Source organism: Elephantulus edwardii, unplaced genomic scaffold (genome assembly GCF_000299155.1).
Source record: "Elephantulus edwardii isolate Elephantulus edwardi_28Jun2011 unplaced genomic scaffold, EleEdw1.0 scaffold00155, whole genome shotgun sequence".
In the NCBI taxonomy this organism is placed as follows: domain Eukaryota; kingdom Metazoa; phylum Chordata; class Mammalia; order Macroscelidea; family Macroscelididae; genus Elephantulus; species Elephantulus edwardii.
Window position 1 is genome coordinate 3,476,413 of NW_006399905.1, and position 25,351 is coordinate 3,501,763.

Consider the following 25,351-nt stretch of genomic DNA (forward strand, 5'->3'; position numbering starts at 1 on the left):
CCCTATAGAATACTGCTTCACACATCAGAAATGTCAGCAAGAACTCACTGGATCTTTTTCATTTAAACACAAATGAACTGTAGTTACCTATATCTCAAATGATTTCCATTGCTGGATAATTATATATACCTGTTTTCTAATAACTGCCCAATTTCAACTGCAGCGTTTTTCCAAACAAGTCAGATTCTCAGGAGTTCTTTGTGATAGAATTTAAAAATAAAATAAAAATCCATATTTCGGACATTTTTCCATTTGAACAAAACAAACTCCTAATGTAAGGGAGGACCTCCTGTTCCTGAAATGCCCTGTGTCTACAGTGATCAGGTAAGGGAAAGTAATTTCAAGTTCAAATATATCTTCAGGACTGCCACATGGTGCAGAATCTTTCCACCCCTCCACTCCAAAAACCCAATCAGACGAGTGGCCGTAATCTGACTCCCGGAGCACTGGGAGCTGCGGGGACAGGCAATGAGAACCCTGCACTCTACCCAGGGAAGGAATGAGTGGCAGACCCGCAGCAAGAAGGTGGGGGTAAGTCCTTTCTTTCCTTAAGAGAGAATGCTCAGGGGTGGAAGATGAAGCTGTCTCATTTACTGCCCAGACATGGGATTTGTGCTTTCTTGAGCAGAATCTGTACAGCAGTGCCTGGGCAGGTGGGTGATTCTTTTAAATCTGGGACTGAGCATATACCAAGAAAGGAGACATTGAGAACAGAGGTGCAATGGGATGTTTTTCAGCAAAGCATTCCTATAATCTAGCTGGAAAAGTATGTTGCCCTAGCAGATGGAAAACTTTATCTTCAGGATTTTTCATCAGAAAAGGCACCCACCCTGGGGTGCAACCAGTTAAGAAGTGGATATGCCTGGTTCAGTCCAACCCTGTCACATCAACAAGCCCCCTTTGTTTCAGGGCAAAAGAAGTGAAACTAATTGTATTGCTCGGTTTCCAGGGAGCGTGCACACATAAAGGACACAAACAATACCAAGAGGGGGCTGTGAGGGACGTTGGGATGGGCACTTGTAAGGCCACAGGACTGTCCTGCCAGAGACCTTGGGGTTCACAGTGGGCGCAGGCTGGTCACTCTGCCCTTGAAGGAGAGCAGAGATTGTGGATTGTTTTGAAAAGAAGCTTAAAGCGCTCTCAGGAGTATGTTTATCTGGTTTCTTGTTTTGCTCTGCTTTTTGATTTCTCAGGCTGATGAAAACTTGAAGCAGAATGAGTAGCTGAGTTCTTAGATTAGGTCTCTGGAGAGATGGACAGGTGTGTGAGAGATTCAGGGAACTGGGGGTAGCCAGGGAGAAATGGTGTAACCTGGAGGCTGGCTGCTTCCTGGGCCCCGCCTCTGCCCTCTGCTCACTGAGGTGGGGCCTTTCCTCACCCCCTAAAGGCCTTCCTTACCTGCCTTTGTCGTCTTAACATTTTTCCAAACAAACCTGGTCACATATGCCCAACACTTCTAACAATACTTAACCCTTTGGCCATCCCAGCTACGTCTGTGGACTGCCAGTGAGTTCAGAAGTGCCTCAAGTAACTTCTTTCCCCCTTCCGAATTCCTCCTCCTGGATAATGGCAATGTCTCTCCAAGGAGACCCAACCTGCCCTATTCCAACTGCTGGGTTTCATTTCCTTAATTTCTATTCCTCTGGGGGCCATAATGTCATTGTCACACCACCCTCCCTCCACCCCACAGCTGGGGTTTGTCATAATTCACTTGAGCAGGGCACACTTGAGAGATAGTTGGGTACTTTCTTTACACAGCCAGCCCTTCCTGTGACTTGATTGTAAGTAGATGTGTGTATCTATCTCCCTCTGAAGCAAAGTCCCATATCAAACCAGCACCTGAGCGGAGACCTTTAGGAACAGGCAGAGGCTCTGTAGCTCTTTCTGTCACAGCCTTTCCTCACTGTCCATCCAACATGCAGGCTCTAAGGGACAGTAGGTGCTGTGGGGGAATTAACTCCTCTCAGTAAATGCACCAAGGAGAAAGCTGTAGTTAAATCATCCCTTCCCATTCTTAGCTTTCTAGCCTAACCTTTCGTTCCATAGTCTTGTGTGATTAGAGTCTTTGCTAAAATCTCCCCACGCTTTTGTAGTCTGATGACTGTTACAGGATAAGAGACACATGTCTTGCATTGAGACTTTCATCCACTATCCACAGCCATGGTTTTTCCTGATGGGAACCACCACGGGGTTTCCTAGAGTGGGTCTGTTAACCCAAAGGCTTGTGGTTCAGTTGCTCCTCAGGAGGAAGATGGGTAATCTCCTCCTGTGTGTGATTTACTGCCTCTGCAAATCCCCTGGAGGGCGGCCATGATGATACACAGCAATAACAACAACAACAAAACAAATCTTTACAGGAGGAGACCCTCTCATCATTGGCAAATTCAAACATGCCCTACCAGCTGTTTCACATGCACAATGGCGTGGATTTCCTTGAGCCTCAGCTCCAAAGATGCAAAGACATTAAGAGGAAAACAGATTAGAGGGAGAAAGTGTCAAACCTATTTAGGGGTTGCCTTGCTCAGCGCCTGCTCCTCCAGAACCCGACAGTCCATGCAGGTGAAGAGCTCCCCTAAATGCAGAGCTCAGTCACCTAGGGCCAGGCAGATCTAAGAGAGGGTCCTGGGGAAAGCGCTCGGGAAAACGCGCTCCGTTCGAGCTCCGGCTCTGGGTGGTCACACCCCCTAAACCTCCAGCTCCTTCGCCAGCTCTGCCTACAGCCAAAGACTACAACACTGGAGGTCACCTGGCCTCCAGGATACCTTTTTGGTAATGTCAAGGGTTCAAAGAAGGTCAGGCACAAGGAGGGATTGTCGGAACTTCCCCTAACACTCCCAAAATTACTTCCCTCTTATGATGCTAATTTCCCAGACCAGGCTACTAGGGATGAGCCAGGCCTGAGGGTGGAGCCTGCACTGGACAGTGAGTGCTGTGGCGCGGTGGCTGGGAGCGCACGGGGGACCTGGAGGGTCCCACATCACGCAATACTGTGTCGGGGTGGCTGAGAGCGCACAGGGGACCTGGAAGGGCCCACATCACGCAATGCTGTGGCGGGGTTGCTGGGAGCGCACAGGAGGCCTGGTGGAGCCCACACAGGGCAGTGCTGTGGCGCAGCGCCCAGGAGCGCGCGGTCACCAGTTGGATAGAGAGTTGCTGTTTGTTCATTTGATCGGGCAGCCCCGAGAGCCTGGCACTGCCCAGGAATGGCTGTTCCCGCCCCCTGAGAGGCGCTCCAAGTTCCCCTGGGGCCTGCGGGTGACTCCTCCCTGTGCCTGGAGCCCAGATTTGGGCGGCGTGTCTGGACTCCCGGGAGAGGCTCTAACTCCTGGATCATCTGTGAGCGCAGAGGGGGAGTGACCCAGCTCAGATCCTGCCTGTTCCCACTGCTGATGCCAGCCTCACTATGAGCTCACCTCCTTTCCACCAATTCACTTCCTCCAAAAGTGATTTCCCAGACCCAGACTTCTGTCTGCACAGGGAGTCGCCTCTTAATCCTGGTCTATGCTAGGTGAAAAGGAGGAAGGCTCATGTTCGGCAAAGACATTTTCTCAGAGCCGTTTTGAAGCAGTAAAGAAAATAGAAAACAATCTTTTTTCTTTAGTGTATTTCTTTATATGTATATTATCCTTTGATTTTTAAAAAAAATATAAATGGCACATGTATGATAAATACCTGGAAAACCTGCTCTAAGGGGAAATAACTACAAGCTAAATATATCTTATTTTTAATTTTTTAAGGAACTTGATTTAGCCATTTTTTTTTCGAGGGACAATTGTAGCTAATTTTCCAGTGATACTGGGTGATCTTTTACTATTCAATCAAAGAAGACTAGAACATCCACCTCTCAGCTTTTAATTAAGGAGATTTCCAGAAGCTTTCTTTCTTGGTATGCACATAATGCTTGGTAGGTTCTCCCACCCACACCAGGCAAGACAGTAAGCCTGGTTTCCTCACAGTCATAAACCATTTCAGATCAACAGGCTGGTTTGGTAGCTTCTGATTCCCATTTGTTTTTCTTTTCAGTAAGTGTGGACCTTTGTGTAGAAGAGAAGACATCATGGCCGCCTTTAAAGGAGTCTGGACCCAGGCATTCTGGAAAGCCGTGACAGCAGAATTTCTGGCAATGCTTATTTTTGTCCTCCTCAGCCTGGGATCTACCATCAATTGGGGTGGAACTGAGAACCCCCTGCCTGTGGATATGGTCCTGATCTCCCTCTGCTTTGGACTCAGCATTGCCACCATGGTGCAGTGCTTTGGTCACATCTCCGGTGGCCACATCAACCCAGCTGTGACGGTGGCCATGGTGTGCACCAGAAAGATCAGTATCGCCAAGTCTGTCTTCTACATTGCTGCCCAGTGCCTGGGTGCCATCATTGGAGCCGGAATTCTTTACCTTGTCACACCCCCCAACGTGGTGGGAGGCTTGGGAGTTACCACGGTAGCATCTTTAGATCTTCTTTCCAAACTAGGACCCAAAGCATCTTGTAGACACGACCAAGTCACACCTTGGTAGCCTGAGAGACTTTATTAAGAGTGCCAACTTATTCCCAGGGGATTTTTTTTTGGGGGGGGTGCTTGGGAGGATGGAGGAACAGCACAGGAAAGGAAGATTCTCAATGAGAAAGATTGAGTCAGTGACTATGGTAAATGGGGTAGGTGTGTCAGAGACAATAAACAATAAGATTGGCACAGAATAGAGCAGGGTTTAGGGCTGTTGTACATAAGGTTGGTATGTGTCACAGGCGACTCAACGGCACATGACAACAAATGACAAGGAGAAATGTACATGATTCTTGATGTAAAAAGTCGTTCTTGGAACATAGGATATCTTTATAAGCCTTTGTTTGCTGTGGAATTATTTGAATACAATGAAATCCAAAATTCATCTTCACGATTGTTGGGACATTTGAATCCACTGAGTCTCTCTCATTTGTTTTGCCTCTTTTCTACCTCTGAGGAGCTCTGGTGACCTAGTCCTAGGCAGTTGTGCTGCTAATCCAAGGGTCCAGCCTCTCTGGAAATTAGAGTCTACTAGCAACTCCTCAGGAGAAAGTCAGTCAGTGAACTCCATTGTGGTTTACACCCTTGGAAACCCACTGGAGGGTCAGCTATGAGTCAATTCCAAATTACAGCGATGAGTTTGAATTTTTGAGCTTTCTAACTTTGGTAGCTTATTATGACTCGTCCAAAAATCATAAAGATGGTCAAGATCAAGCAACATTTCTTAATTTGATGTTGTTATAGTTGTTACTTGCTGTCAAGTCAGAACTGACTCATAGCTGACTCCCTAGCAGATTTTTCAGAGGCTGTAACTCGCATGGGAGAAAAATTCTCATCTTTCTCCCTCAGAACATCTTTGAAATAGAACCACTTACTATTGGGTTGGTAGCACTATTTCTTACCCCCTGGCCACCAGGGTGCCCTTGAACAACTAAAGAGGCACAACATTTATATTGGTTTGGTCTCTCTATCTTTCATTCCCTGAGCCTCAAGACATTTTTATAATGATGATTTTGTTAGTTCACTTGCAGAGACAGAAACTATTTTGTTTCTTGTCATCTTCATGATATTTAAAATGAGTTGCATAAATGGTCACACTTTAAAAAATTAATGGAAGTTTGACCCTACTGTTTGACTACTAGCTATATTCTTAGCTGATTAGAAATATCATTTGTTAGCTCAGCACTAGGGTTGATTAAAAAATCACACATTGTTTAAATTTTAATTGAAATATATATTAATTAATTAAAACCTAATTAATGAAGTTAATCATCACCTTATAAAATGACAAGTCTCAAGAAACTCCTAAGTGCAATTGCGGCACATTTTGCCTTTTTTTTTTTTTTTTTATGTAGAAAGGAGCACTTAGCACAAGCTCTGGTCATTGTAGATTAATTTTTGTTTAAATTGAGGGTAAGGGAAAATGTTAGCATTTTTATAGGAATAAAGGAGCTCTGGTCTATAAGGAATTGCATTGTCAATCTAAGGGCTGTATCTTTCAGGTGGTTTAAAGGCATCAGTGGCTCCCAGGGTGAAAGATGGGCAGTTCCCTCCTGTTTGATTTACAGCCTCAGAAACCGTATGGAACGTCAGCTATGAGTCGGTTCCAACTCGACAACAACAAGATTTTTTGGTTTTGCTTTTTACTGGAACAAAAGATGCCGTTCAAAAGGACAGGGAATCCTAGAAAATGCACTTTAACTTCAATTCAAATGGAGTATTTTCTCTTTCTAGGTTCATGCAAATCTGACTGCTGGTCATGGCCTCCTGGTAGAGCTGATAATCACATTTCAGTTGGTGTTTACTATTTTTGCCAGTTGTGATCCCAAAAGGACTGACGTCACGGGTTCAATAGCTTTGGCGATTGGAATTTCAGTGGCAATTGGACATTTATTTGCGGTAAGTTCTCTGGCTATTTAAATAACTGATCCATTTCTTGCATCCTCTTCCTAAAACAGACCTGAAGATATTGTTGTTACAATTTTACCTCCTCACTACCCAACTAATTATGTTGTTGTTGTTTTTGTTGTTGCCATCCAGTTGCCTGTGACCCATAACGACCCTATCTACAGCAGCTCTGAAGCCTGCCCTGCCCTGTCCTGAGACAGTCTCACTAATTCTGACATAACAACCCCCATTGCCCCAATTACCGTAATCAATCCATCTCATCCCGGGTTCTTCTTTCTTGTGCTATATCCCTCCACCCTTCCGAGCATGATGTCCTTCACCAAGGACTGGTTTCTCCTGGCCACATGCCCAAAGTATGTGAGATGGAGCTTCAAAATCCTAGCCTCCAAGGAGAAACTTGGTTTCACCCTCTCCAAGACAGACCTATTTGATTACTATCCTTGCCCATTTTAAGTGATAGAATTGCTAATGCTGAAGGAGTCACTAATACTTACATGACCTCGCAACAGGTAGCAATTTGCAAAAGATGGTATCTCTTAGTAGCCCTGGATTGGCAATATCTGACAATGTTTTCTTTTTCCCTGTATAGATTAATTATACTGGTGCCAGCATGAACCCTGCTCGATCCTTTGGACCTGCTGTGATCATGGGAAATTGGGAAAACCATTGGGTAACTACCATGTTAATAGTTTCTATCTTCTTATAGTTGAATATAGTCATGGGACATTCTCTCTCTCTCCTTTTTCACTGATTTCTCTTGCCTTATCCCACATTTTATCCCCGCTTTATTACATATTTCATGAAGACTGTGGTTGTGTAACACTGAGTTGGAGCCAACTCATAGCTAACCTTCCAGTGAGTTTTCAGAAGCAGAAGACTGCACAGGAAGAGAATGCCCACCTTTCTCCCACAAAGCAGCTGGTAGATTTGAGCTGCATACTTTGAGTAGGCGATGCAATTCCTTACCACCACTAAGCCACAAGAGCTCCCTCTAATAACTAGAAAAAGACTACCACAAAAACACTATCCTATTTCTGTTCAGGTCTTTAAGTAATAGTGTTCTCAAGCACACCTCTGGGCACCAGATCTGACATACTGCTGCAGAATATATTTTCCATGGGGTGGCCTTGTGGGACAAGTTAAAATCAGGATGACGTAGCACATACAGCGTTGAAATAATTGAAAGAAAAGCTTTCCCAGCAATAACAGAAAACATTCTTGCAGAAACAAAAGAAAAACTTAAAATGCTTTTGAGCACTGACTCTAGCAAATATTTATCCTTTTGTTTTTGTTGTTTATTTGTTTACAAAAGCATGAACCCAATTAATAGTATGAGAGTTGGAAGCTTTTGAACTGCAGATGGTGCCGGATAAATGGTGCAAATGTTTTCGCTATTATCGCCACAGCCATAGCTGGAAAAATAAATGACCCTTAGAAAGACATACTTTTGCGTCTCCTGCCTAACCTTACTTAATAATATGGTGGTGATGCTTCAAGACAGTAATGTTATCCATTTTTAAATATCACTATCAATTTTCTTTAAACTGTTTTTTACAACAAAGGAGCTTAAATCCATAAGTGAGCAATCTGGCAATATTGAAGGCTACTCACACACTAGCTTACAATAACAGACAAAAATAGGAGACATATGGAAACCAGCTTCAAATGGGGTTTTTATGGTCATTTATATGTTATGAATGTCATTTCACAACTTTTCTTTTAAACTCATGAATATAATAGAATACGTCACTGGGTTTTTTAATCTTCTGTATGTGGTGGTTATTAACTCCATCACATCCACCCAACCATGGAGTGCACTGCCACTAAGAAGAAATTGAGCCACTACTATCTGTATCCACTAAGTGCACCAATCCTCTAAAAGTCATTTATATCATTAGGTAACAACATGAGAGCAAAATCTGTGATACAGCCAAGCCAACACATGGGCAACATCGTCATCCATAAGATTGGTCAGTTTGCTACTAACATTTCGATTCATGGTTCAAAAGATTTGTCACACTATTTGTAATGGAAATTTTAATGTTTCCTCATGAAATGGGCAATAAGTCTATATTGATCTTACATCAACATGTATACGTATAAATCTTATGGTGGAAGTGCAGCACTTAGTTTTACTTCCTAAAGTCAAGCTGTATTTTCTTTGTGGCTAAAAATATACACAGTAAAGGAGGGAGCTCTGGTGGCCCAGTGGCAAGAAGCTGCACTGCAATCCCAGAGGCGTCCGATTGAATCCACCAGATGCTCTGCTGGTGAAGAAGGGACAATCTCTTCCTCTCCCAATCAGATCTGATTTGATGATACACATACACACACACATAATAAAATAAAATTTAAAAAATACATATACACAGTAAAACATAAATCAAGTCAACAATTTTTACATGTACAATATGGTAAACATTAGTTATATTGTTTGAATTGTATAGCCATTCTCTCCTCGTTTTCCAATTTGGTTCTGTATGAAAAGAAAGTTTCTTCCCCCTAGCCTATCTGACCTGTCAAACCTATCCAATTATTTGCAATGAAACTATTTAAAATGTCATCTTCATGTAATACATTTAGAAATATGAATGCAAATGTTTTTATTAATTCATTGCTACTTAGGATAAAGTAAGATGTAAGAATTTTTCCATAAAAAAGTCTTAGTCTACTGATTGGATCAAGAATTTCCCATTGTGGTTATTAAGCAAAAACTTTAATTCTGCTGAAAATGACTGTCCATCTTATGCAAATAATTGTATGGGTTTTAGAATGAGTTTAAAATAGACAAATGACACCAATGTGTTAAAGGTAATTTTCAGTAGTATAATGAATTATTTTCATTTTCTTATCTGTATTTTACTCTCTGTTCTAAATGTTCAACAACAGAAATAATTTACTTTTATCAATTTTAAGTTACTTTAAAGCACCTTAGGAGGGTTTTTTTGCTTAACAACTTGAAATTGAGATTTGTTTATGTCTGAGGACATCCAGTTAGATGAAAATGTAGTCTTCCTCTTCAGTGTTCTGAGGAATGTACAGTAGTTATGGGGCGGGGGGGGGGGGGGGGGGAAGCAAAGGAAAATAAAAAACCTTTTGAGGTCTAATCCATTCCAACTCTGGCAACCACATGTGTGACTGAGCCGGAGAACCTTGTTGTTGTTGTTGTCATGTACCATTGAATCAGAACTGACTCTTCTTCGCTCAGTGGGTTTTCAGAGACTGTGAATCACACAAGAGGAGATTGCCCATCTTTCTCCTGTGGAGCAGCTGGTGGTTTTAACCCGTGGTTGCAGCACAACTATTTACCGCTAAGCTGCCAGACTCCCTAGTCTCCCTGAATAGGGAGTGCTGGTGGTGTTGTCTGTTGGGAGCCTGTACATCTTACCCAAAGACCTCTTGACTGCCAGTTCAAATCCACCAGCAGCTCCAAGGGAGGAAGAGGGCTGATCTCCTCTAGTTGCAATTTACAGCCTTGGAAGCCCAGTGGAGGGTCGCTATAAGTTAGAGCACACTCTAGTCTAGTTAGTGACAGTGAGTTGGAGTCATTTTTATTCTTCCTTGAAGACCCTAAGTGGCACAAAAAGTTGCCATTTCACTACCTGGCTGAACACTTGCAGTTCACACCCATCCAGAAATACCACGGAAGAAAGGCCTGGCCATCTGCTTTAGTTAAATTACTGTTAGAAAAGCCCCATGGAACAGGGGTCACCATGAGTTAGAATCAACTCGATGGCAGTATGCTAGGTTTGGGGGAAATTGTTCATATCTTGTGGGAGCCACAGCATGTAGAATCAGTCTAAGAAAATCTTAAGCAAGAGAAAAGCTAAGCCCTTTAGAGCAGAGCTCTCATTTCTCTTCTGAAAGGGCAGAGGAGATAAACTCGGCATCGATCATGTTCACAGTGAGGAGTGTGGTTCTTGCAGCTACTCCACCAGCTGCCTGTCTGTTAAGAATGCATGTTCAGATTCAACTTCAAGTTTTAAAGGCTTTTATTTTGCAGTGAAGAATCTCATGAGACTAATTTCCAGAAGTGTCTTAAAGACAAAATGTCTTTCTTGCTGATTTTCAAAGAAGGGAAGAGTGGTAGAAATGGTATGAAGGTTGAGAAGAGGAGTTTGTTGTCAGACCTGAAATCTCAACTCAAATCTCTTGCTTAACACACAGTCTTTAATGAGTTTCCTCTGTATTCAGAGCCTCAGTTTCCTTATCCATAAAATAGGGATAATGGTGGCGTAGCGGATAAGGAGTTGCACTGCCAACCCAAAGACAGATGATTCAAATCCACCTGCTCTAGGGGAGGAAAATGGGCCATTTCCTTCCTGTGCAATTTGCACCCTTGGAAAATCTGCTGGAGGGCAGTTCTGCTGAGTCCATTCTGACTTGACAGCAATGAAAGACAGAGATTCTAAAACGTTACTAGCAAGAAATGAAATACAAGCAAAGTATTAGGTACAACAGGTTCAGAGAGAGTGTTAGGGATTCCACTGTTCAAGTGAACCTATTGAATAAACAACTAATGTTCTATTAGGGCAAGCATGTACTTGTGCTAAAAGCAAATGTTGACTTTCATCCAAACTCAAAACTCAGTTGATTTTAGACGCATAAATGTTGCAACATGAACTTTTATGTACTGAATTATGAATGCACGGAATTACTAATCCTCAACTAGCCATCATCTGTAAACTCAGCAAAAGTTTGCTGGTTTTGTTTGTTGGTTTGTTGCTGTTGCCAAGCCATCAATAGAAAGCCATGATGATTAAATTATAAAAAGAAAAAATAATAATAATTAAAAAAGGGTCATGGACAAACTATGGCATTTTCAATTAAATCAAATCACTAAAGTCTAAGGAGGAAAGCATGTCACATAAGGAGTATAATGACTTTAACTGTAGCCAGCCATGTCACATTCTTCTGAGCATTACGTAGGAAGCATGAAATAAGACAAGTTACTATGAGCTGGAAACTATTAAGGACTTTAGCAGGATTATTGCATTTAGTAGTGACACCCCGTGAGGTATGTATGGTTATAATCCGCACTTTGCAGATGATGAAATTAAGGCTGAGAAAATGAAGTAACTGATCTAAGCACTCACAAAACTGCTAAATGCTGGAATGGGGGCCATGTAGTTCTGAGTAACTACAGCTTCAAATCATAAACTCTGTGTTCTGATCATGATTATGCAGAAAACAAATGTAAGATGGCAATCTTGAGAAACTGAGAACTTTATTCCCCAGGACACTTTGCTTGTTCTATTCTGGTTGAAGAGTTGTCACTATGGCTGCTTGGTTGCAGTACCAACAAATGGGAAGTCTTCATATGGAAGATCATGAGAAAATGGAAAGAAACAAACGAATGAAAGCAGAAAAGGAGATGAGAGAAGCAGTCCTTCCTTGTTTTCTTTTCAAATGCTATTCAGCCCACATATGGGTCTCTGACACTAATTTGGGTTCTTTTTTCCTTGTGCTCCTCTTGCCTCCCCTCCCCCCACTTCCCCCTTTTTTAAAACATTAATCAACTTCCCTCCTCTCAATTCAAACTCATTGCTGTCAAGCTAGAACTGACAGAGGCTGTAAATCACACAACAGAAAATTGCCTCTCTTTTCCCCTTAGAGCAGCAAATGGATTTGAAACTCTTGCTTTTGGGTTGGCAGCACAACTCGTTACCCACACCACCAACAGATCCTCACTAAATTCTATATTCATCCGGTGTGTTTTTTAAAAAAAATTTATTTTATACTGGTTTATTTACAAATTTTGTATACATTGTTTATTACACCAGATCTTTCCCATTTCCCTTACCCACCCCTCCCTCCACCTATCAAATTGTGTGACCCTGTGATTACCGCCCTCAACCCCTCTGCTCCCACCCCTACCCCTTGGATCCCTATACCCATTTTACTAGTTATCCTTCTATTTCTACAGTAATGGTCCATAAGGGGTTTTATATTGAAAACCTTTTCCTTACTTAGATGGTATGCGGCCCCTGAGTAGAGCAATGGTCAGCACACTCAACAACTAAGTGAAGATTGGAGGTTCAGGTCCACCCAGAGGCATCCGATGAGACAATGTTGGAGATCTGAGAAACATAGCCTCTGAAAACGCTACAGAGCAGAGTTCTATCCTAACACAATCAGGGTCAATTAAATGGTGGTTGGTTTATCGGTTATCTACACTCTATATTCTTCCATCTTTCCCCCAGATATATTGGGTTGGACCAATAATAGGAGCTGTCCTTGCTGCGGGCCTATATGAGTATGTCTTCTGTCCAGATGTTGAACTCAAACGTCGTTTCAAAGAAGCCTTCAGCAAAGCTGCGCAGCAAAGCAAAGGGAGCTACATGGAGGTGGAGGACAACAGGAGTCAGGTCGAGACCGAGGACTTGATCCTCAAGCCAGGAGTGGTGCACGTCATTGACATTGACCGAGGCGAGGAGAAGAAGGGGAAGGACCCATCCGGAGAGGTGTTGTCTTCAGTATGACTAGAAGGGAGCACTGAAAGCAGACGAGAGCCCTCCGAACTGTCCTCAGATTTCCTTCCACCCATTAAAGAAACAGATTTGTTATGATTTGATATGTGCAGGTTTTTAAAAAAGAATTGAAGCTCCATATTTCTTATTTCATGTCATATAACCTAAATATTTAATATTCCACTGTTTACTAGAGAAGAAAGAAAAAAACCCTTACTTTGAATTCCAATTCTTTAAAATAAGTAATCCCAAAGCAAATAAGTATGACAGTTTATCTAATTATACTTCATTAATAACCAATTTGAAGTTCATATCACGATTTGGATATGTCTTGCTTGACAGAACTTAGAAACAGACCTAGTAGCTGCTTCTTCTACCATGAAATTGGTGTTTTTAATTTTCAATTCTTTTATTCTATAGCATTATGTTTGTCAATGATAAAAAAACAATATGTTACAAAAGTCACTCAAATGCAAGAAACGAACAATATCATGCCCTTTAATGGACAGTCCCTTACTTATTAAACTACCTCGGAAGTAAAGAATATTAGTAAGGGTCATTGTTAATGGATTGCTTCCATTTATACGGCAAATATCCAGCTTTCAGTCCCATCTCTAATATTCCTTCCTCCCCACAGTGCCCAATCTCCTGTGGAACTAAAGTCCAGATATTGTGAAAGAATGCTCAGAAACCATGGAGCTCTATTAGTTCCCTCTAACAAAATTGCCCCAATCTTAAATATCTACTCATATTTAGTCCCAGCAGACTCCTAAAGTCTCACGGGGGTCAGGGGATAGTTACCATTGTACAATGCCACAATGCAAAGGGAAATCTGTTTTCTGGTATCACACCAGCTGATCTGTTTTCAGTGCACAATACACCACACTTGGTTAACAGTCTAAGCTTTTAACCACTTAACCACCTTGCTTTTTTTTTTTAATTTATTGGCATAACTGGGGATTTCTGTTTGTTCTTAACTTTGGTTATCTATATTTAAACAGTAGCTGAGATATATATTTTTATAACAAGAACATAACTAGTTAAGTCTTGGCTTTTTGTTGATTATCAGGCTATGGGTACGCTAGAAGATTTGAATTCGTCCTACCTAGGCCTGTCTTCTGTGGCTTCCTTGCTTTTTGTGACATTTGTTGATAACCTTAATCGTGAATGTGATGACATTTGAACAAATGAACATGCAGGAGACACAAGAAATTATGTGGTTGCACACTACAAGGGTTAGAATATCTGAATACTGTTCAAAGTTGACTAGATGAACCTGATTTTTTACTTGCAGAGCTATTGTACATAACTCAACCCATTATTATTGTATTTTCATTAGTGGCTCATTTATTTGTAAAAAGAGTTTGTTTTTCTTTTACTACCTTGCCTTGTGTCAGTAGACAGTTCTCTGGAAACCCCAGTTTCTATCATCTTAACTGTCTGGCCTTTATCTTAGACAAAGAGCTGTGAATGTCAATGTCATTGTACAAAAGCTAGTCGCAGTGAAGCAAAAAACCCCATCACTGCAAGAAGCGGCTTGTAAATAGCTGATAATCAAGGGCTTTCTTCTCCCAAGCACAGTTCCAACTGTGTGCCACTTTTTACTGTTAATGGCAGTTGTGTGTCTGTGGCAGTGAGATAATGGACCATTATTAAACTTGATTCTCTTCGGTGCTAAGGAGGAGAGGTTCCCAGAGTCGTCACAACAGTGTCAGAGCTGAGAGAGCCACCAGCAGGTGCCGATGGCCCAGGCCCATTCTCGGGAGTGAGGCCACACCACCCTCTACACCAGCAACACACTCCCTTCCTTACTGGGACAGCACATCTAGAAAAAAAGGGTGCAAATTCCTCCAGGACCCTCTCCATCCATAATTTTAAATGTTTTCGATCAGAGGTGGCTTAATCCCCAGCAGGTAGTATCAATCATTGGCAAACATTATTTGTTCAAAAATAGGTTCACAGGGAAGAGTTAAAAGAGTTTCCAATTAAACTTAACAATACACTGATGTGCATCCACTTTTATTTGGCCATATAGCTTACTTCTTAGACACTGGTAAACATTTCCAATTATAGCATTTGACAGAAGTGTTTGGGGGGATGGATAAGTGATATTCCAGTCCGTTTTTTTGAAAAGAAAGGAAAAATAGGTAAATGATAGTCTAGTCATTTTTTCTGAAAAGAAAAGGTGTTCAAAATTCATTTGTTATATGATAAAAATGTAAAAACCTATATTTTGGATTTAAGAATGTAAACCCTTTCCTTTTCATCTTAGTTTTGTTCAATAGTTAATGATAGCATGATTGGAAGAACTGCTAAAAAAGACAACAAGAATGTGAAAACTGTAAGATGTGTTTTTTGCATTTTGCTAGTTTTTGGAAGCACAGAGTAAATTAAAGCCTTAGTGTTGTGGTGGGTTTTTTTTTCTCCCCCTGCATATGAGACAACATATTTTGTATTTCACTCAAGGCTCTGCTAGTAAAAAGTAATGAAATTGTACCTTTCTAATGACATCTATGCAGCAGGGGTCTATTGCCTGGTGGATGGCACCAAATTATCCAAGTGTATTAAGAGACTAGGGCTTTTTCCTTTAATCCCTTCTTATAAATGAAGTGCGCAGAGCTGCTCCCAGGAGAGTGCTGCTGACAGATACACAGAAAAGGCTTCAGAGAACATAAAAAACAGGGAGAACAGAGACGAGCTACACTCGGGCACTAAAACCATGCCACCCATCTCCTTCCTAGGAAGTAGTACAACAAGAAACCCCCACATTATAAGGTTAGACACTGAAAATACACATAGATTGTCAAGAGAAAACAAGGGTAAGTCAGTCTTTCCTTTTTCAGTGCTTTCTGAAAAGAAAAGATACAGAACTAAACAAACCACAGTGGGACCCAGAAATTGAATAAATGCTTTTCATTACTGAAGATGGCATTTTCTCTATAAAGTCCTAAGTCTTGATACTAGGTTTAAGCCATTTTTTGGTAGCTTTACAGCTAAAATAGATGATTCCTATATTTTGTTTCTGTTAGTGGATGCTTTCTCTGAATTCCTACACCTTCTGCTGTTTGATTCTTATTCTAATGTAGCTCGCAGTGACTGGAGCTGAAGCTTAAGTTTGAGGATTTCACAAAGAGATTAGGAACCTAGATTGTAGAACCTAGATTGATGAAATTGAGGTATCTGATTTATGAGAGGTCATGTTCTAAGTAGCACAGAATATTCTTCTCAGGCAGTGAAACCAGGCAAAACATTTATTGGTTTAAAGTCAGTAATGATAGGAAAATTCCAAACTGCAGCAGCAAATTGGAAAACTAAAATAAATGCTGGCAAGACCCTTTGTGGCAGTGTGTTGATACCATCCCACATGTTGTGAACATTTGACAGAGAAATTGCCTGTGAAAAGGGAAGATGACAGTGTGAGCTGGAGAGACAACTTAACAATCAAAATTAAAGGCAGTATCTGTTCTCTTCCTGAGCATTATAGAATGAGCAAATTGAGAACATTATACCGCTAAATGTACATATTCCCTAACGTGCTAACAATATGAAAATGATCAGAATTATATGGTTACGATCAGAAAAGTGCAACGTGAGAAAAGACTCTGAACTTCTGTGTGTTTCTGTTTCTATTTTAATACCTTATGTATGGTCCTCAAACAGGAGTAACTTGAAATCATAATTCTCAGAAATAAATAGAAGGCATGTAATTTAGGCTGCTCATTAAAAAAATTACTATCGATAGCCTATATAAATATACAGCAAGTAAATGTTATACAATGAACATTAAACTGAAGAGCGTTTCTCGTCGTGTCCATTCTCGTTAGTATCAAAGAGCTGAGATACACTCGGTTTATATAACTTGTTGGACTGTGTTTCTTGATCTTCTTCAGGATTAATTAAATAAACATGCAATTTATGAAAATGTATAAACAGTTGTTTGTCATCTTTATGACCTAAGTCACAGTAAAATTGTAATCCATGATAAACTGGGGAGAATAAACTGAACATATGGCTATATTCACAATTATTTATTAACTGAAATGTTATTCCAGTTTAACAGCTAACATTAAAGAGATTTCAAACATAATGTCTAATATTTGGAATGCTCTATTAAAAGATTAGCATTGTTATTGGTTCCCATGAATAATGTTGCATCTTATCATAATACTAAGATTGTGCAAATAAACCTTCAAATGTCTCAAAATGTAAGCACTGTGCGTGTTCAAAATTAATTTACTGTTTTATCAAGTTAGATAATATTATCATTATTTAGACAGAGAGTCAGATATTTTGATTAGAATCAACACCATCTGAAATGGACTTATTGTTGTTGTTGTTGTTATTTGCCATTGAGTCATTTATGACTCTTAACAACGCTATGAACAAGAGATCAAAGCCTTGCCCTGTCCTGTGCCATCCTCAGGATCCCTAACATATTCCAGTCCTCTGTCACAGTCACTGTGGTGAAATCCAGATGGATTTTCTATAAACCTACTTGTGTGTCAGCAAGTGTGAGACTGGCACAGAATAGAATAGAGTTCAGATCTTTTGTTCAAAGGGTTGTTATGAGTTGTACTCGACTCAGCAGCACCTAACGAAAACACCACAGAGTGTCCGCTATGGAAGTATACAGATGGAGAGAGTAAAAAAGACATTTCTATAGACCTAGTTCAAAATGTCTACATCAATGTAAGATAGACCATTGATTACTAGCTGTCATTATAGTGCCCATAAAGTAAAGAACCGAACAGTTTACACTCAACTTAAATGAGTGTTACTGAGAGGAGGAGCCATTCTCAGGGCATTTGGCAGATTCTACCTAGGAAGACTCCTCAACCACCTGCATTATGCAGATGACACAACCTTGTTTGTCGAAACGAAGGAGGACCTAAAGTGTTTGCTGCTGAAGGTCAAGGACTACAATCTTCAATATAGATTGAATCTCAACATCAAGAAAACAAAGATTCTCACCACTGGGTCAGTTGGTAGCACTATGATAGATGGGGAAGAGATCGAGACTATTAACAATTTCATCTTGCTCAGATCCACAATCAACACTTTTGGCACCAGAGTCAGGAAATCAAAAGACCATTGGGAAAATTTGCTGTCAGGGACCTTTCCAAAGTGCTAAAGAGAAGTGAGAAAGATCCAGTGCAGACCTAAAAACTCAAGGTAATGGTGGGTATAGTTCAATGGGGATTCATTTTATAAAACACAATGTACAGTAGCGATCATATAAAATACAGTATGAATGAAGGAAAGTGTGAAACATAATGTATTCAAATTTTGTATGCAAGCTAATATAAAATAAAAATTAAAAAAACAAGAATGATGTAAGTCTAGTGATTAAGGTTTTCCTAATCCAGGACATGGTCTTTGCAGTTGTTTGCCATGCATTAATGAGCTAGACAATGACTAAGGATGACAGAAGGAGAATTGATGCCTTTGTGCTGTGGTGCTGGAGTCAAGAGTATTGAACATACCATGGACTGCCAGGAGAACAAACAAGTCTGTCCTGGAGGGGAGGAAACTTATTTTCTGGGGACAAGGATCTTGAAGCTTCGTCTCACACACTTTGGGCATGTTACCAGGAGGGATCAATACTTGGAGAAGGACATCATGCTAGGAAAGGTGGAGGGTCAGTGCAGAAGAGGAAGACTCTGGATGAGCTGGATTGAAAATGTAACTGGGACAATGGGGGTAGGAGTGTGAGAGATAGTGAGATTGGCTCAGGATAGCACAGGGTTCAGAGCTACTGTGTATAGGATCACTGAGTCAATTTGACAGCACCTAACAACAACAAAAACATACCTAGATGGACAATTCTAGGTGCAGTGAGCCTTTGTTTACTCTCTTGGGTTCTTGGTTTGTGGAGCTTCCTCTATAGATCTTCAGTGGAGGAATGATTACTATCATTTATGGAAAGTGAAACCCATCTTACAAGTGGTGAGTGATGACTTCAGAGCCAAGCAAATGCATACTGTTTTACGGCATTCATCACACTAGTGAAATCATTTGTGTAGGTGTCTGTCTCTCTCAACAGGATTCTAAACTCCTTAAGGGCTGAGGCTGTGTCGTATTTATTCTGTATCTTCCTCCAGAGCATGGAGCACGAGCTTGACATTTCACTCAATAAATGCTTGTTGCATGAATGAAGAAAGGAATTAATGAGTATCTTGCAATCATTAAGAAATGCTACCAAGCACTCTTCTTTAGTCGTTTTCTGCTGTATAGATATGTGCTAAGTATTTGAATTCTCATCACTCCTGTCAAGAGCCCCAATTTAACCCAAACACGAAAGAAAAACAAAAGGAAAAGGCACAGAAAGAATAAAACACTAATTGGATTTCTAAAATTTATATCTAATGTGCAGGCAACGAGACATGTTTTCATTGCTATATTTATACAATGGCCAGATGTTAGCTGAAATTTAACTCAATGAGTACTTCAGCAAGAGAAGTATTTTAACAAGATGAGAAGCAAGAGCTATAAATGCCAGCCTGTTTTTAGATAATTATTCTGCCTGGAAAATGTATGAAGCAATATGTCACCTGAATGAATTATTACTTCTTGGTTATGTTTCCCACCTTTTTATTCCAAAGGTCTAAGAAGACTAAGCATTTTAAAAGACTAGGTTGAGTTTAAGTAGGTGGCAATACACTTCTGAGAACTCCTAATATTGATGTTCATAATCTGTTTGCAAAGCAAGATAGTAGCATGTGGCTTGAGATAAATAAATACTGGGTGGGTGGGTGGATGGATGGACAGAAAGACAGATAAATTAATAGATGAACAGAAGAAACATTGAAATCTGGGGATATTAAATTGATCTGTGTACAGGTGGAAATCATACTATCTGTTCCTTCCTCCCTATCAAAGACCAGCTTTCAAGGACAAATACTACATCTATGGAAGCAATGATCAAGCAGAAGAGTGGGAAAGGAGAAATGAATAAATTAGAAAAATTATTACTCGTGAGAATTCATATGGGGCTTTAATATTTACAATGAATATTCTTAACCATTCATTTCAAGGCTGACAGTGGTGATGGTGGTTGTTGTTAGGTGCTGTGAAGTTGAGTACAACTCCATTATGCTTGGAGTGAGGGGATGGAGAAAGAGAAAGAGACCATCGATTGATACAGTGACTGGGGTAATGTGGGTAGGTGTGTCAGAGATAGTAAAGTTGGCACAGGACAGAACAGGATTCAGGGCGTTGTACATAGGGTTGCTATGAGTCACAAGCAACTCGACAGCACATAACAACAACAGTAACAACACATGTATAGAGAATTCTCATGTACAACACCAAGGAGTGTTGTTGTTGTTAAGTGTCGTCGAGTCACAGGCAACCCAGAGCAACCCTATGAATGAAAGTCCTGGACACCTCCTGTATAACTTTCATCCTCTCTCCAGGTTCACAGGGTTTCCAAAGGCAAGCTATTATGGAAGTGGATACCACTCCTGCTTCCAAGCTTGTTTTAATCAGGGAGCTTCACCAAACCCTGTCCACCATGGGTAACCATTCTCGCATTTGACTCATCAGTGTCACAGTGTTTGGCTTCACAGCAACCACCCAGGAGTAGAAATAAAATATTATAGATCTAGAGTGTTAGAAATAATTTTGTGTTAGAAAAACTATTGTGTCAGAAATATGCTTTACCTACATGCGTGGCTAATCTCAAATAAGGGAATAATTTTTCTGCCAGAGAAGGCTTACTTTATTATGTATTTTACTATCTAATTTACTATGCATTAGAACATTTTAATAGATATTTTCTTCAAGAAAATATAAGAAGACAATTATTTAAGATTAATGATGTTAATAACATTAATGTTCAAGACTAATAACCTTGATCTGAAAGAATAGCTAAAACAGTACACTGCCCAAGAACTGCCAGAGATTTAGGCTAGATTTAGAAGAGGCTGTATCATCAGGGATATCATTGCTGATGTCAGATTCATCTTGGCTGAAAGAATATCAGAAAGATGTCTACTTGTCTTTCATCAACTATATGAATCATAACAAATTGTGGATAACATTAAGAAAAATAGGAAACCCTTACCACTTAACTGTGCTCATGCAAAACCTATACATAGACAAGGAAGGAAGCTGTTGTCTGAACAGAGCAAGGTAACACGTCACAGTTTAAAATAAAAATGGTGCTCATCAGGGCTGTATCCTTTCTCTATACCTGTTTAATCTCTACGGCAAACAAATCATTAGAGAAGCTGGGCTTTATGAAGAAGGATGTGGTATCAGGATCAGAGGAAGAAGACTCACCAACCAACAAACTGCATTTTGCAGATAACATAACCTTGCTCACTGGAAGTGAAGAAGACTTGGGGTACTTGTTGTAAAAAGTCAAGGACCACAGCCTACAGTGTGGATTACATCTCATCATCATGATAGATGGAGAGGAGGCAGAAATTGTTAATAACTTCATCTTACTTGGATTTTACTTGCTACCAGCGGTCAGGAAATAAAAACACATTGTTACATTGGGAAAAATCTGCACTCAGGGATCTCTCCAAAGTGATGAAGAGCAACATGTCAGTTTAAAGATTAAGGTGCACCTGATCCAAACCATAGTCTTTTCAATCATTTGCTATGTGTCTTAGAGACAGAAAGTGAATAAAGATGATAGAAGAAGAATTGGTGCCTTTGACTTGTGGTGCTGGAGGAGGGCACTAAATATCCCATAGACTGCAAGGAGAACAAATTTGTCTTGGAAAGAGTGCAGCCAATGTTGCACTTTTTAAAGGGAATGATGTAAAACTTTATTTCACATACTTTGGGCATGTTGTTAGGAGAAAGGCATCATGCTTGGAAAAATGGAGAGTCAGCGAAGGAAGGCAAGACCCTCCATAAAAGTGATTGACTTTAAGAATGGGCTCTCATGTGGCAGAGATGATGAGGATGACACAGGATAGAGAAGTGTTCAGATCTGACCTTCATACGGTTGTTAACAAATCATACTTGGCTCGATGACATCTAAGAACAACACTATTTATTTTTCATTTGGTCCAGAATAGAAAGCTAAGGGTTAGTTTTAAAGTTATTAATAAGGTCTTCCACATTTTAGTAATAACAACAACAGCCTTCAATTATTAGGCATTAATTTTTGAGTCCCCATGGCATTGTGGTTAAGCTGATAACCAAAATGTTGCCTGTTCAAACTCACTGAGAGAAAAAGGATTGCCAGTCTACTTGGGTAAAGATTACAGTCTAGAAAATCTTTGTTGTTATGTGCTGTTGAATCAACTACAACTCATAGAGACCTTATGAATAATTGTTCTGAACTCTGCCCTGTCTTGAGCCAATTTCATTGTCTCTGACATAACTGTCCTAATTGCCACCGTCATTGTGTCAATTTATCTCATCCAGGGTCTTCCTCTCCTGCACTGACCCTCCACCCTTCTAAGCATGATATCCTTCTGCAGGGACTAGTACTTCCAGGCAATGTGCCAAAAGTATGTGAGATGGAGCTTTACAATTCCTGCCTCCAAGGAGCAACCTGGCTTCACCCTCTCCATTCAGGACAGACTTGTTTGTTCTTTTGACAGTTCATGGTATATTTAATACTCTTCTCCAGCATCACAATGCAAAGGCATCGATTCGTCTTCTGTCATCCAACTCTCAGATGTATAGCAAGTAATTATGAAGATCATGGCACACCTTACATCAGGCACACCTTAGTCTCTAAACTGACATCGTTGCTTCTTATAACTCTGGAATGGTCTCTGACAGCTGACTTTTTCCTAAAGTAACTCGTCTTTTGATTTCTTGACTGATTGCTAGTCCTATAGGGCCATTATGATTTGGAATTGACTAAAAAGCAACACCTTTGGTTTAGTTTCATTTGCTCCTTTTACATCAGCTATATGCTTTACAGATATGTATTTATTCCTCATGACAACTTTATGAGTTGAGTACTGCTGGTAGCTTCATTTTATAAGTGAGAAAACTGCACTCTAAGGAGACATGTGAGCTTATTTGTAGACAAACAACTACCAAGATGCAGAACTGGGATTTGAACTCAGGAAGTTGGTACACAGAGCCCATACACTCTGACTCCCTACATTCTTGGTCTCTGCCTTGTGTTAGTTCTTAACAGGCGGTTTCAGTAGATTCAACTTTGATAATCTACTTTGCCCCAGCCTTTGATTTTTCATATCTAATAAAGATTACAGTGTGTTTGAACATCTCAGTTGTTCCAGACTTAACCTCTGATTATCATTTGACCACTTCAGAAAGAAATTTTTAAAATGCCCACGCATGAATGTCAAAGTTAAATGAACTGAAGTTACGAAGTATTTTTTAAAAGAAAATTGAATGAGAACATTTTCATTAGTGAGCAGGGATATGACTGAAACCTCTTTGTCTTTTGGGTTTTATTAGCTCAGCTGGTCTTAAATTGACCTAATTTAACAATTTACCTTTGTCTTTTATTGAAAACGTTTGTGCTGTTGAGTCATAACTAACTCATAGTTGACCCTCCAGCAGCTTTTCAGAAGCAGTACATCACATGGGAGGAGACTGCCCATCTTTCTCCCTTTGAGCAAGTGGTAGCTTCTTTAGGTTGACAGAGCAACTCCTTACCACTAGGCTACCAGAGCTCCCAAATCTGTTGATCAATCTGTGCTAGATACCTGCTTTGTTCAAGGCTCTACAGAAAGGTTTAGTAAATTAAACATGTTTATAACGTTCTTATGCAGGTGATTCTTGTTGATTGCCTTTGAGTTAAGCATGACTCATAGTGACTCTATGAACAAAAGGCCTGAAGCCTCTCAACAATTATCAACATTTATCAAAGTTCATAGTGTTTCTGGAGGCATGTTGTTTTGGAAGTGGATGCCACTCCTGCTTCTGTGATGTTTGGTAATAATATTATTTGTTGAATAATTCACTTACCTTGGACTAGTATCTGATTTTTTAAATATCAAATAAAGGCATTTTTTAATGGGCCAAGTGTTTGGGCATAGATTAAAGCACAGTGGCAACAAATTTTGAAAATAGTTGATTAGTATGAACACTGAATTTTCCTATCTGCTGGCATAGTCACGGAGAGTTGCTCTGCTAAGCTATCTGGTGCTTCAATTCCATCAGCCATTTCTTGGGAGAAAAAAGATAGGTAATCTCCTCCCACATGATTTACAGCTTCAGAATCTACTACAGGGTCAACTAGGAGTCAACTTCTGACTCTGTAACAACAGCTTGTTTTACTTCCATGATAAAAAGAAAGATTTGTATTTGTAAAATAGGCTAAATTCTCCATAGTAACCTTCAGCTTTCAAATGAAAACATTATAGATGAGACATCCCCCCAGTCTACAACCAAAGTACTTTAGCTCCATATTGTCAAAGGAAACCATTAACATTTAGACTATGAAAAGCTGTCCCCAGGGGAGGGTTGAGGGTGGGGGGACAGAAAAGGGAAGAGTGGTTGGTGGATTCAAACTGTTGACCTTTGGGTTCACAGGTCAACACGTTTACATCTGTGGGGTGCTTCCTATGCATGTAAGCTCACAATTCCCTCCCACTGGAGGTTGTTTTCTGTTTGGTGTTTTTTGTTTTCTGTTTTTTAGAGCTATATTCATTTAATGGAGCTCTGGTGCCCGAGTGCCAAGAAGCTGCACTGCAAGTAGTAGGATAGCTGGGTCGTATGGAATTTCTATGTTTCGCTTTTTGAGGAAGTGCCAAACTGCCTTCCAGAATGGCTGCACCATTTTACATTCCCACCACATCTTCTCTGGCATCTATTACTTGCTGCCCAGTTAAACTTTGTCACTCTTACTCGAGTGAGATGGTACCTCATTGTGGTTTTGATTTGCATCTCTCTTATTGCCAGGGATTTGGAGCATTTCTTCATGTGTCTGTTGTCCACTTGAATATTTTCCTCTGTGAAAATTCTTTCCATGTCTTTTGCCCATTTCGTAATTGGGTTATCAGTCTTTTTCTTGTGGAGGCCCGTAGTATTCTGTAAACTTTTGTTATAAGACTCTTGTCTGACAATTAAAACACACATTGGGTGGGGGGGGGGGAGAAGAACGAACTGGGGAGGAGGGTAGAGAAAACAGTGCAACAATGAATGAAAACCCAAAATCTCTGTAAATGTTCATTAAAACTAATATAATTTAATAATAATCTTAAAAAAAGACTCTTGTCTGAGATGGTATTACCAAATGTTTGTTCTCAGTCTGTAGATTTTCTTTCACCCTGTGGTGAAAAGGTTTTGATGTGCATAGAGATTTAATCTTTAGATGATCCCATGCATCAATTTTATCCTCTTTAGATTGTGCATTTCTGGTTGTATTTGGCAGTCCTTTTACACCTTGGACTAGCACTTCTAAGCCTGATTCCAGTTTGTCTCTTAAGAACGTTATGGTTTTGGGCTTTACTCCCAGGTTTCTGATCCACCTTGAGTTGATTTTTGTGTATGGTGTGAGATGTGGATCATGTTTCAGCTTTCTG

At 40.3% G+C, this 25,351-nt stretch overlaps 1 protein-coding gene across 2 annotated transcripts; it reads left to right on the top strand.

The window, feature by feature from the left end:
* The first annotated feature begins 368 nt into the window (after window positions 1-368).
* Window positions 369-12,995, top strand: AQP4 (aquaporin 4). 2 transcript variants are annotated; one of them, XM_006895031.1, is made up of 5 exons: window positions 369-531; window positions 4,024-4,438; window positions 6,235-6,399; window positions 6,998-7,078; window positions 12,612-12,995. In XM_006895031.1, exons 1-5 carry the CDS (start codon window positions 500-502, stop codon window positions 12,888-12,890), a joined length of 972 nt encoding a protein of 323 aa, XP_006895093.1. In that variant the 5' UTR covers window positions 369-499; the 3' UTR covers window positions 12,891-12,995. The 2 variants fall into 2 exon arrangements, with proteins under 2 accessions (XP_006895093.1, XP_006895094.1); XM_006895032.1 differs by lacking the exon at window positions 6,998-7,078 and having other exon boundaries at window positions 500-531; window positions 12,612-12,890.
* Window positions 12,996-25,351: the final 12,356 nt, after the last annotated feature.

Bases quoted from the DNA above. Each gene is read 5' to 3' on its own strand.
- AQP4 (XM_006895031.1), top strand. From the start codon at position 500: ATGAGTGGCAGACCCGCAGCAAGAAGGTGGGG. The intron at 532-4,023 runs GTAAGTCCTTTC...TTTTCTTTTCAG, and splicing joins CCCGCAGCAAGAAGGTGGGG to TAAGTGTGGACCTTTGTGTA. The intron at 4,439-6,234 runs GTAGCATCTTTA...TTCTCTTTCTAG, and splicing joins GAGGCTTGGGAGTTACCACG to GTTCATGCAAATCTGACTGC.